This window comes from Eurytemora carolleeae, unplaced genomic scaffold (genome assembly GCF_000591075.1).
Source record: "Eurytemora carolleeae unplaced genomic scaffold, Eaff_2.0 scaffold321, whole genome shotgun sequence".
Lineage (NCBI taxonomy): Eukaryota > Metazoa > Arthropoda > Copepoda > Calanoida > Temoridae > Eurytemora > Eurytemora carolleeae.
The window spans coordinates 239,918-253,912 of NW_019396506.1; the positions used below are offsets into that span (position 1 = coordinate 239,918).

Consider the following 13,995-nt stretch of genomic DNA (forward strand, 5'->3'; position numbering starts at 1 on the left):
TTTTTTATTTTTTAGAAAAAACATTTGCACAGTGCACACTCTTAGTTCTTTTTTTCTTGCAATCTGCATTATTTACTATATATACTTTGCTTGTCTGTTTGAACCCAATAAACGTCTAAACCGATTAGGCCTAACATTTTTGGTGCAACCCACATGACCCAAGTTTAATGTTCCTGGGCAATAATTTTTTTTAATTTGCCCAGAAAAAAAATGAATTTTTTGTTTGATCTTAAAAATTTACCAATTAAATAATAAAATTCCGTTGTTTATTGCTGAGAACGATTGAAGATGGTGACGCAGAAAGCAACTGTAAAGCTGGAAGCCTCGTTTTAGATAAAATTCTGTATCAACGTTTTCATTTCTTTAGTCGGTTTCTTCTCACATATTCCCATTCTTTGCAACCCTAACGGTCCACCTAGACCGAAATATATTTTCAATAAATGCGGAACTACCATCTACTTTTTTACTCTTAATCTTAAGAGGTTTTGTCCATCATTTTAAATAATCACTTTTAAGAGACATCATTTCTAGTGACAATATTTTAAAGCTCTAAATGCCAGAAAGAGATAAATTTCGTTGATTTATCCTTTGTCTCTGCTGCTTTATTTTGATCGTTCAAAATAAAGTTCCTTCTTGCAACCCTGATAAAGACGAGTTAGGGTTATTATTGGTAAAAAAGTGCATGGCCATGTCCTACACCTAAGGTCGGTGCTTTGCAGTTAAGATGGTTTAGCAAAACCATAAATATTATTCCGCAAACTATATTCATAGCCATCCAGTCAACCATACAACACCTCTAAGGCTACAGAAAACAAAATACTTTCTAAAAGAAAATCTCAGATTATCTTCATTTAATAAAATAAAAATTCCAACTTTTTTAGCAAAACCTTGACCTAGAGAATTTAAAAACTTTGTTATTTTTAATTATCATATTTATCTCGAATTTAGGTTTCAAACTCAACCACAAAGTTTTACTTTGCAATTAATTCCTTCTTGCACGCGCGTTACCTATAAATTATCCAGTGCACAATGCACACCACACATGTACAGTTTATAATTTTAAAATTCAAAATTAGTTTTAGTTTAACTTGTAACAATTTTGTGTGGGCTAAATTTTAAATTTACTAGAAATTCAAGGCGCTTCGCGCCCTTCTTTCTAGCCTTAGAGGGCGCTTCGCGCCCATCATCTAAATTAATTGTGAACATGTTCTCTTTGTGTACATCGTAAAACAAAACAAAAATAATTCGCGGATTTTCACAAAAAATTTCGCGGATTTTCAAAATTTTCAAAAATTTAATGACGATCGAATTTTGATGGAGACAAATATTTAAAATTTCAATCATTCATAAACCTTCCCTGGGGTCCCTAGATGTCCCACAAAAAATTTGGGCCCGATCGGTTCAGCCGTTTTGACGTTTATTGGATACAAACAGACAGACAAACAGACAGACAAGCCAAATTTATATATAGATGGGGTCCTTTTTTAACAAGGTTTACAATCAAACGTCACGTGGATTGAAGACGACGTAAAATCATTGACTTGCAGGGTGTCCCACGAAACATGACAGTTGGTGAATAGTTTAAAATATCTTCTTCCATAATTTGATAAGTTGTTTGATACTAAAGAGACTAATAACATTTTTTATGTGACAGATATATTATGGTAAAATTGATTTCACAGTAAAATATATATGAGTTAAACATTTTTTTAAAATGAACTGCATAAAGTCTTTTAATATCTAATACCAGTATGTGGAAGAAGACATTCAAAACTATTCACCAACTGTCATTATTTCGTGGGACACCTTGTAGCTAAGATCAATTGAACCTCCATTTGTAACTTGAAATTTAATGATATATTGATATTTTTACCAAAAAAATCATCTTTATTAAAATTTCAAATAAATTGTAACACGATAAGAATGCATTAACGGAAACATGTTTTTTTCCTTATAACAAGTCTTTGATCAACAAAAAGTTAAAAATGATTCATCTGTACACAATGACGTATTCTTTGTATTTGTTTAGCTCATTGCAAACTCTAGAGTAATGTGTTATAGTTTTATGTAGAACTAGACTATAGAACACTTCGCGACCATCTTCTATTTTAATTGTAAACATATTCTCTTTGTATACATTGTAAAACAAAAACATAACAGATTTCGAGAATTTTGTAAAAAAAATTCAAGGTTTTCAAAATTTTCAATGATCGAATTTTGTTACAGGCACATTTTTGAAAATTCGATCATCCATAAACCTTAGCTGGGGTCACGCGAGGTCTCACCAACAAATTGGGCCCGATCAGTTTAGCCGTTTTGACGTTTATTGGATATTAACAGACAGACAAGCAAAGTATATATATAGATTAAACTTTCATTTACATTTTGCATATTGTTAATTTTCAAAAAAAATATTTTTTTAGGATGGGGAGGGGGGGAGATTGGAGTTTTGACTTTCACTGATTTTTTTTAATGCACTTTGTTTGGTTTAAGTAAACAGATTTAAATTTAGTTTGAAATTGGATTTTTGATGGTAGGTTTGCTGAATTATCTTCTCGGACTGAATTCTCTAAAGCCTTTATCAACCCTGAAAAAATCATTTGTTATTTTAAGGCTGTGAGATACAGCATACATTTTACATACTCACGTAGTTTTAATTATTAAATTATGAAGTTCGGATAAAATATTTTTTTACAAGTGATTCAAAAAGCTATCTAAAGGATATCTTTTGATAGTGGTATTTCCTATTCACAACAGTATCCATGAACCTCTATCTAAGTGACAATGAGAAAAGCAAAATATATGTAAAAAGGGTGGATTAAAGTTTGAATTTTCAAATAATTTTATTTTCAGAAAAATGGGCGAAAATTGAAGAATGAGCAACGATACTTTTCAGGACTTCTGTCAGGTGAGCCCACTTCCCCTCTTACGTAGAGTGAGAGATAAGCTGGGAAAATTATGCCTCAACTTTTAAGATCGGGTCATAACCCTTTGGCAAAATGGACTTTGCATGAAAGTTTGCATATTTTGGATCAATGTGCTGATCTTTCCGTTTCAAACATCTTTTACCCTCTTCCGAATCTGATTTTTTTTAAATGACAAAACCAATCATTTTACTTTTTGGAAAAAATAATTAACTATTTGATTTTGTTCTTTCATATGCGAGAGGCAAATGCTATCTGCTGCAGCTTGCAAAGAGATCAAATCTGAATTGGATTAGGATTAATTTTTTTTGCAAAAACGTTCTTTAAGTTTTAGAAGTGTTTAAGTCTGACCTCTATATTTAGGCCTGGACCTCCAGGTTTCCAAACAGTGAACTGCCTGAGGCCTGGGAGGAAGATGTCAGACAGAACCTCGCTAAACATAGGGTATATTATTATCATTGTAATAATCATCTAAGGTGTTTTATCATTATCACTGTAATAATCATCTAGGGTGTATCATTATTATCATTGTAATTATCATCTAGGGTATATTATTAATATCATCGTAATCATCATCTAGGGTATATTATTATTATCATTGTAATAATCATCTAGGGTATATTATCATTATCATGGTAATAATCATCTAGGGTGTATTATTATTATCATTGTAATTATCATCTAGGGTGTGTTATCATTATCATTATAATAATCATCTAGGGTGTATTATCATTATCATTGTAATAATCATCTAGGGTATGTTATTATTTTCATTGTAATTATCATCTAAGGTGTTTTATCATTATCACTGTAATAATCATCTAGGGTGTATTATTATTATCATTCTAATAATATAATCATCTAGGGTATATTATTATTATCATTGTAATAATAATCTAGGGTATATTATTATTTTCATTATAATTATTATCTAGGGTGTGTTATCATTATCATTGTAATAATCATCTAGGGTATATTATTATTATCATTGTAATAATCATCTAGGGTATATTAATTATCATTGTAATAATCATCTAGGGTGTGTTATCATTATCATTGTAATAATCATCTAGGGTATATTATTATTATCATTGTAATAATCATCTAGGGTATATTATCATTATCATTGTAATAATCATCTAGGGTATATTAATTATCATTGTAATAATCATCTAGGGTGTGTTATCATTATCATTGTAATAATCATCTAGGGTTTATTATTATTATCATTGTAATAATCATCTAGGGTGTATTATCATTATCATTGTAATAATCATCTCGGGTATATTATTATTATCATTGTAATAATTACTAGGGTATATTATTATTATTATCATTGTAATAATCATCTAGGGTGTATTATTATTATCATTGTAATAATCATCTAGGGTGCATCATTATTATCACTGTAATAATCATCTAGGGTGTATTAGCATTATCATTGTAATAATCATCTTGGGTATATTATTATTATTATTATTGTAATAATCATCTAGGGTATATTATTATCATCATTGTAATAATCCTTTAGGGTGTATTAGCATTGTTATAATCTTCTAGGGTATATTATCATTATTATCATTGTAATAGGGTGTATTAGCATTGTTATAATCTTCTAGGGTATATTATCATTATTATCATTGCAATAATCAGGGACTGGTTCTGCAGCTCCGAGAAGAGATGGAGAAGTAGGAAATGCATGTTGTATATATATATATATTGTAGGGACGGGTTCTACAGCTTCGGGAAGAGCTGGAAAAGGAGGAGATGTATGTTCTCTATTTAGATAAACTACTCACTGATATTGAAGTACACAGGTAAGGCAACAGTAAATCAATTTTAACAGATGGTTTGTTTTAGGAATTAAAAATATTTAGAACTTATCTATATATCTATAGTTTACAGCGCCAAATGTAAGAAAAGAAAATTGATTTTTGGGGAAAAGTTCCATGAGAAAAAGAGCAAATGAGAAAAATATTTCAAACAAAAAAAATTTTTTTTTTGATTAAAATCAAATATCATAGATAAAGCTATAATTCCTGATTTTTATATGACAATAATCTAATTGTAAATTCTTTTCAATTGTCTATGTTTTGAAGAAAACATCAATTTGTACGCATTTTCAGCACTGTAAACTTGTAAAGTTTTACGCTTCGGATTCACTTTATTAATATTAAACTATAAAATGTCTGTTTTCTTTCACTACATTTTGTTTACATATAGAAAACTGGACAATATTATTTGATTTGATCAGGGCCAAAGGTGCAAATAAAGAAGTTAAGGAGATTGAAACAAAAACAAATGGAACTGTTGATCCTGAACCTGAACTTGATGTTGAACCTGCAAAGAAAGTTGAAGACTATGACAATGATTCAATGGTAAGTAATTTTCTTGGTTTTCTGTAAAATCACACACTCTCATTATGTATAATTAATAGAATTTTAATGTGATACACAACCTGCTTGTTTTTAGGATTGCGATGAGAAGGAAGGAGATAAACAGAAATTTTTAGATGATCAATGTTTGCGGCATTCTCTTGCTAATCTGCGCTCCTCCCTCCATCTTGATTTGGAAAGCGTGGAAGAGGATTTGAAGAAATCCGGTAAAAATCCTTTTGTAACAGTGATTAATGTCAAGTCCCCAGACGGTCAAGCCAAAAAGTCTAGTCAAGAGCTTCACAGCGAACCAACAAAATTTAAATTTGACGGAGGAAATTCTAAAAAAATGGGACCCAAGACCTCCACAAAACCAGAATATAGAAGAGAGAGCCAGGAATCTCTAAATTCTATATCTAGTCCTCTATCCCCGACATCTCCAATTGACAGTATTATCTTGGAGAACCTGTTATCTCCTCGTGAAGCCCCGGCCTCTCCCCGTGAACACGCTCTGTTCGATGGTTCGGATTCCTCCCTGGATCCCTCTCCAACCAATACTAGAACTAAACCAGATCCCCCGGAGAGAACAGTTTCAGGTAAACATGATAAGTTCTTCATATTCCCTAGAAGGAATTGTGATTGGGTGTACCGTACCGTTTTACCATGTTTAAGTCTGTGTGTTGTACACAGCTTGCTCTTGCTGGGTGAAAGTCGTGTCAATACTTCAAATACTTCAAATGTGGTTTGCTTTTTATTGCTTTCCAAATTAGCGAAGAAATACAAAAGTTTCAAACCAAAATTAACTGAATGTCCAGTAACTTTGTTATTGTAAAAGTACATCCTTTATAAGGTTTACATTCAAGCTGTGCATTTTTACAAAAAAAATTGTTTAATTCTAACATGTTTTTTTGTTGTCTAGTTCAAAATGAGAATGTTGAGAGTAAATCCAACTCGTCCTGCGAGGACCTTCACTCTTTCCAGTCCCGAGGACGACCGGACGGTGGGGAAATGGACGAAGTATCGCCTAGTCCTCCAACCTCTGTCCCCGTCCTCTCAAGTTTCACGTCCTCCAAGGTAAAGGACCTCAAGTCTACCTGGGATAAGCCACCTATCGCCGCTAAACCGGAAATGCGAAGAGAATCTAACCAATTCTTCACAGATGCCCGGCATGAGACAAATTCTCAAAATGAAGGAGAAAGAGAATCCGTTCCTACAGGAAGTGAAAGTCGACGTGAGTCTACAAGTTCCATAAGTAGATTAAAAATACCTTCAAATGACACAGGAGAGAAGCGGGGATCAGGAGAGAGAAGGGGATCAGAAGAGAGAAGGGGATCAGGAGAGAAGGTGGGAACAGGAGAGAGAAGGGGATCAGATCAATTTCTAACCAGAAATGATTCTTCAAGGTACGATTGTTTGTTTTATATAAACTTTTAAGCTGTTTTGCAATTTGTAATACTTTTTTATAATTATTAAACTTGTTTTATCTTTAAAAGTTTAAGTGACTGTTTAATTTCTTATTGCTGAAATAACCTATCTATGCATAATAACGTCTTATGTCTGATCATTGAAACTGTTGTTATCTATGTTAGGTTCTCGCAATATCTTTTATGAAGCAACCCAGACGTCTCAGAAAACATTTGATAACATTAATGATAGCACTAATGAGCATTGCCAACAAAATTAATTGGTTTATGATACTTATAATGTTAATCATAAACATTGCATCTTAAAACAATAATGATATACACACTTATTTTCATAAACTGAAAGCCAGAAAACTGTAAAATTAATATTGTCTTTTATTTAAGAAAATCTTGTAATTTACAATTGCGGCAAGTGAAATAACTCTATTCGGACATAGTTCAGTTGCCAATTATAAATTAAAAGAAGTACTACAGGACGACGAGAAGTTTACATTGTATAATTATCAATAATCTTAGATCTGAGGAGCTAACGCCACCTTTAATAAGAAGAGGAGGAAATAAATCGAGAAAGGTAAATTTTTAATAATCCTTCGTTCTAACTTAGCAAAATTTTACTCCAAATCAGCAAAAATTTTAATCAATTCCTATATTTTTGCAAGCATCTGATGAAATTCATTTATAAAGGAGTTGAGTCTTTGCCACAAAATTGAATGTTATAATCTCTATATCTTTGCAGCCTGATGATTAAAATTAGATTATATTATCTAGCAGAATTCATAGTTTGAAATACCAAAGGTCTACGACATTGCTTTGCTAAGCTATAGGGATTAAAAAATCAGGGGCTGCTGTGGAAAAACATCAATTCCTTTCAAACATAGACTGTTAGATTTTGCAGAATTCATTTTGTAAACTATTAAAGGTCTTCTACACCACGGGTTGGAAAGTTATAAGGATTAGAAAACTAGGGTTTGTGGCACATGTTTATTTCCTGTCACTGCAAACCAAGATGTGCATTGTGCAAGCTCTCACGTTAAAATCACCAAAAAAACTAATAAACTTTAGCTAGAAACCAGCTCTATGCATTCTTTAAACGTTTATGTCAAGTATTACAAAAAAGTATTTGTCATATGGTGTTGTATAAGAAAAAGTATTTGTCATATGGTGTTGTATAAGAAAAAAGTATTTGTCATATGGTGTTGTATAAGAAAAAGTCAAGGCGTTGCGACACTTGACAGTTGAGACTTTAAAGTTTGATTGTTAACTCTCAGAGTTGACTAGATCTCAGTGCTTTATGTTCCCTAGGATTCTGACAGCAGCCGGGGTAGAATGGGCAGCCCTAGCGGGAAGAGCCATGACAGCAGTGACAGCGATTCTTGGGGCAGGCGACAGCAGTTGATCAGCCCAGGACACAGTCTTACAAGGGAGGGTAGGAACTCTACGAATGGTGGGACGACTTATGTGACGACTGATGCAGTTGAGAGTCCTGGACAGAAAAGACGAATATCTGGAGAGACGAGACTGGATCGGTTAGTTCGGTAAGTTTAACAGCTAGTTCAACGACAAGTTTAGTCAAAGAGACTGTACAGTTTACACGTGTTTTCAAGAGTGAAATGTCAGATCCACGACGGTTCTTTTTAAACCTGTGTTAGATCATTGATAAATGAGATTTACAAACTGAAAATTAACCCATTTCAATTGTTGATTATCTTTACGTTTGACTTGTGGATAAATGAAGCAGAGACCATGAAGAAAATTGTCAGAATTAAACATTTCAAAGATAAAAACATCGATATCATGCCTTATTGTTCCTCAGATGAAGGTAATAAGGGTTACTGTTGGGAATTAGACGCACCACTTGACACAAATTTAGGGCCACTTGTCATGCAGTCATCCTTACATATACATATAGTGTATTACTATAGTCTCAATTTTTGTTTGTCATTGTATAGTCTTGTCACAGTATCCTGTATTTGTAGTCTCAATTTATGGTAGTCCAGTCACAGTATCCTGTATTTGTAGTCTCAATGTATAGAAGTCCTGTCAAAGTATCCTGTATTTGTGGTCTCAATTTGTAGTAGTCCTGTCACAGTATCCTGTATTAGTAGTCTCAATTTATAGAAGTCCTGTCACAGTATCCTGTATTTGTAGTCTCAATATATAGAAGTCCTGTCACAGTATCCTGCATTTGTAGTCTCAATGTATAGTAGTCCAGTCACAGTATCCTGTATTTGTAGTCTCAACTTATAGTAGTCCTGACTCAGTATCCTGTATTTGTAGTCTCAATTTATAGAAGTCCTGTCACAGTATCCTGCATTTGTAGTCTCAATTTATAGTAGTCCAGTCACAGTATCCTGTATTTGTAGTCTCAATTTATAGTAGTCCAGTCACAGTATCCTGTATTTGTAGTCTTAATTTATAGAAGTCCTGTCACAGTATCCTGTATTTGTAGTCTTAACTTATAGTAGTATTGTCACAGTATCCTGTATTTGTAGTCTCAGTATATATTAGTGCAGTCACAGTAACCTGTTTTTCTAGTCTCAATTTATAGAAGTCCTGTCACAGTATCCTGTATTTGTAGTCTCAATTTATAGTAGTCTAGTCACAGTATCCTGTATTTGTAGTCTCCATTTATAGAAGTCCTGTCACAGTATCCTGTATTTGTAGTCTCAATGTATAGTAGTCCTTCACATTATCCTGTATTTGTAGTCTAAATGTATAGTAGTACTGAATCAGTATCCTGTATTTGTAGTCTAAATGTATAGTAGTCCTGTCACAGTATCCTGTATTTGTAGTCTAAGTGTATAGGAGGTTCTATTGTTTCCTATCTCATCAAGTTTTTATAAAATCAAGACAGTTTAATCTATTGTTGAAATCATTAACCATTGCTAACCAGGAGACATTTTTCTATTGAGTCATTCATTTCATACATTCATTTTTATAAATTGAGTCATACTTTTCAACATTCTCTGTCCCATTGCTTCATACAAAGCAACCCTTTCACTGATTCATAATTTATTTCCGAAAAGTTCGGGCAGTAAAGTATAAATGATAAAATTTTATTGCTATTTGTGAACAAACAATTTAAACTCATTAAACTCTAGCTTTAACTGGGACACTATGTTAACTCTAGCTTTAACTGGGACACTATGTTACCTCTGATTTAAACTGGGACACCATGTTACCTCTAATTTGAACTGGGACACTATGTTACCTCTAGTTTGAACTGGGACACCATGTTACCTCTGATTTAAACTGGGACACCATGTTACCTCTAGTTTGAACTGGGACACCATGTTACCTCTAGTTTGAACTGGGACACCATGTTACCTCTGATTTAAACTGGGACATCATGTTACCTCTAGTTTGAACTGGGACACTATGTTACCTCTAGTTTGAACTGGGACACTATGTAACCTCTAGTTTAAACTGGGACACCATGTTACCTCTGATTTAAACTGGGACACCATGTTACCTCTAGTTTGAACTGGAACACCATGCTACCTCTAGTTTGAACTGGGACACCATGTTACCTCTAGTTTGAACTGGGACACAATGTTACCTCTGATTTAAACTGGGACACCATGTTACCTCTAGTTTGGTACTGGGACACTATGTTACCTCTAGTTTGAACTGGGACACCATGTTACCTCTAGTTTGAACTGGGACACCATGTTACCTCTAGTTTGAACTGGGACACTATGTTTCCTCTAGATTGAACTGGGACACCATGTTACCTCTAGTTTGAACTGGGACACCATGTTTCCTCTAGATTGAACTGGGACACTATGTTACCTCTAGTTTAAACTGGGACATCATCCTACCTCTAGTTTGAACTGGGACACCATGTAAAATTAGAAGTTCTGATATTCAAACCTTTCTTCCTTGAACTCCTGAATAAATTCAAAGCGGAATATTTGATATTTCAAAATATTCAAAATCCATTTAATTTTACATATTTTCTGTCAATCGGGAAACATGTATAAATATGTATGTATATATATATATATATATATATATGCGTCTATACATTTGATTTGAATGTCTGATTTTCTAGAAGTTGGGATTGAATTGACAAGAACAAGAGAATATATATAAATCCAAATGAAACAATTTACATATTTACCAAGACGTACATCTCTGATATTAAATTTCTCTGCAAAGATTTATCTGTCAAGAATGGACAGAAGGAGAAGGTTCTTTAACTGTTTGTTGAATCCTCCTCCAGAGTGGAGCAATATTTTATTCTAACATTTCAGACTCTTCTTGAGAACATCAAGATAAACATCAAATGGACAACGTAAATTTTCAGAAAGTTAAAAGATTGAACACAGAAGAACGAATAAATCATTATTTCTTCTTTCATATTTCGTATCTAGTTTTTCTAGAAGAGACCTTCAATGTTGATATTTTAACATTTTTATGAACGTAAGAAAAATCTAGTTGGTTTAGTATGGTCTAGTACCCTTGTATTCATCTAATTACTCTCTCTACACATCTTACAGAGAATCTTAAGCAATCGTCATCGGCGCGGCATTTATTTATGAAATGAAAGGTCCATATTCAAAATAATAAAACCTACATTTAATATTTTTATATTTTTATTTGTTTTATAATGAATGCAAAAATTTTAACGTTTTTTTCAAAAGCTTAAAAAGATGTGTGATCTTTTTATCGACAAAATTCTTAGTTCACCAGCTTCCAATTATCAAATTTGTCCATTGATTTTTGGGACCCGCTGCACCATTGAGAAGAAATCACGAAGAGAACTAAATTATCACTGGTATAATATCATGATCATGATGAAATATTGCAGTTGTTATAATCTTGATGCTAAATGTCAAGAAGATTACTAGGAATAATTCTAACCGACATTTCAGCATCTAGTTTTTCCTCTCAATCATTCAATGTTAAATCCCCCCAAAAAATATTATTATTAGATAATTCACTTTGCTAGCTGCTATATAAGCGCTTATTATAGTTAAAGGTGATAAGGAGTTTATGTCTTTTTGAATTTTGATGTTTTGTACGTGTGGGTTGCTGCCAGAATTCTGATATCTTTTGCTGGTTGCAGTGTAATCATCTAGTATGAAGTTTGTTGGTTTGATCTAGTCACTGAGATGTCTGAGTGTATATTCAGCAGGTGCAAGGTTTAGCTCCAGGTCCCCTTTATCGTACCAAGCTTAATTAGCTCTTCTTCTATACATACACACTCCAGGTCCCCAGTAGAGTACTAAGCTTAATCAGCTCTTCTTCTATACTACACACTCCAGGAGTCCAGGATTCTAAGATTTAACCATAATGATTTCCTTTTTTAAATTATAATTAACAAGTTTTTTGAGGCAGGGTACTTTCTTGGCGCATCAAATATTTTGGCTTCTTACTGGCATCATGCCAAAAAGCATTCTAGAATTAACTTAAGATGAAATGTGTATGTAATAATAAACAAGAATGTAATCAAATGTTTCACAACAAAAGCATGAAAAGTTTAAAGTGCAAAGCAGTTGCAAGAAATTGCTTTGCTATAAGATCAATAGCTATTTAGTTTTAGGGTTTTTTTTACTTCATTTCAACAATTTTTGTAGATTTATTCAGACGTTTTGTTTTTTATCAGGAAACCGTCTGGAGAGAGAGTTCTCCGAGAAAGAATCTCCGAACCCAGACTAAAACCCGACCCTCGACCATCCACCCTTGAACGTAATGTTGAAACCCGAACCCTGAGTTTAGAGAACAGACAAGGAGCTCCTCCTCTCCCTAAACCTAGGAAAATCACCAGAAAACCAAGAACAGGAGAGAAAAAGGAGGTAAAAATTATACTTCTATAAAAAAATACGGGGAAAAAACACTTTTTTTAAAAATAAACTTTTTCAAAAAAATATTTTTTACAAAAAAAATTGTTTTTTTTTTTAAAAAATCTAGTAATAATAAAAATTGGTTTTGAAAATGAAGTAGTAGTTTAAAATAATTTCTTTTTAAAATTTTCTCCATATGGAAAATATAAAAAAAATATCTCTTCAACTTTCTTGAATTTTCTTCGTTAAAGGAATTGTCGTGCTTATTTGAAGTGACTTTTCTAACAAATTCCTATGTTCCTCATCGGCTGCAGAAACTCACTTTTACATTTAAACCACAATTAAAAAGACTAAATTTTTAAAGAGAATAACATAGATATATAATTTAACATTGATCAGCTGTTAAAGGTATCGTTATTAATCGTTCATGCTTCTCTAGAAATATAGAGTTACTTGAAATGTATACTTGTACTGTCCCTTTAATACCATATTTAGAAATGTAGAGTTACTTGAAATTTATACTTGTACTGTCCCTTTAATATCATATTTAGAAATGTAGAGTTACTTGAAATGTATACGTGTACTGTCCCTTTAATACCATATTTAGAAATATAAAGTTACTTGAAATTTATACGTGTACTGTCCCTTTAATACCATATTTAGAAGTTACTTGAAATGTATACTTGTACTGTCCCTTTAATACCATATTTAGAAATGTAGAGTTACTTGAAATTTATACTTGTACTGTCCCTTTAATACCATATTTAGAAATAAAATTTTTTTTGTTAATAAAGAAAAATGTTTTGAAGGTGAATGAGCCGCTGTATGATCAAGTGTGTGCTGAGGATGAGGATGAGGAGGTTGAAGATGAATATGACAACCATCTGCTTTATCAAACATCAAAACCAGGTTATTATTCAGAACCATATCTTGGGGGGATGGTTGGGAGTTTTGGAACGTCGAGAGAAATTGAGTCTTTGTCTAAAACTCTGATTTTCTAAATATCTTTGCAACCATTAGATGTCATAGTTTTAAATAGAAGGTCTCGTCATTTGCAAAGATGTATAGATTAAAATTAATGTTTAAGGAGAATGATCATTTTCTTTACATGAAGTGCATATATTTCTAGTTTGTTCAGTAAATGTATATTTGTTTCATATCACACCTTTTTTAAATGTAGTTTTTTGCCTCAAATACGTACTTTTTAAGTTTTAGATAAGAAGTATTTTTCTAAATTTATGTTATATCCTCCTACTGAGAATTGAACTGTAAGCCTTTAGCTTTATTACCGCGCGGTGTGAAACCAACCTATTGTTTCACTTATCTGATTCCTTTCTGCAAATCTAATCAAGATTATAAAGACAGAAATAAATTATGTCGAATTTGTTCCATATTAAGATTTTAAAATTTTAAATCTGAATTTGTTTTGGACAAATGGGACTTGGTTGATTTAGTTAAGCTTTTGACAAGTTTTGATAAAGTT

The 13,995-nt window shown here is 32.5% G+C and overlaps 1 protein-coding gene across 1 annotated transcript in view; it reads left to right on the forward strand.

Moving 5' to 3' along the window:
* Positions 1–2,851: 2,851 nt before the first annotated feature.
* Positions 2,852–13,995, forward strand: part of LOC111704542 (breakpoint cluster region protein-like) — a 35,813-nt gene continuing 24,669 nt past the window's right edge. The window contains 10 exon segments of the mRNA XM_023476799.1: positions 2,852–2,908; positions 3,288–3,368; positions 4,650–4,741; positions 5,179–5,302; positions 5,397–5,895; positions 6,219–6,702; positions 7,240–7,294; positions 8,026–8,258; positions 12,335–12,524; positions 13,322–13,421. Coding sequence (XP_023332567.1) covers positions 2,876–2,908; positions 3,288–3,368; positions 4,650–4,741; positions 5,179–5,302; positions 5,397–5,895; positions 6,219–6,702; positions 7,240–7,294; positions 8,026–8,258; positions 12,335–12,524; positions 13,322–13,421 — 1,891 coding nt within the window. The 5' untranslated portion in view covers positions 2,852–2,875.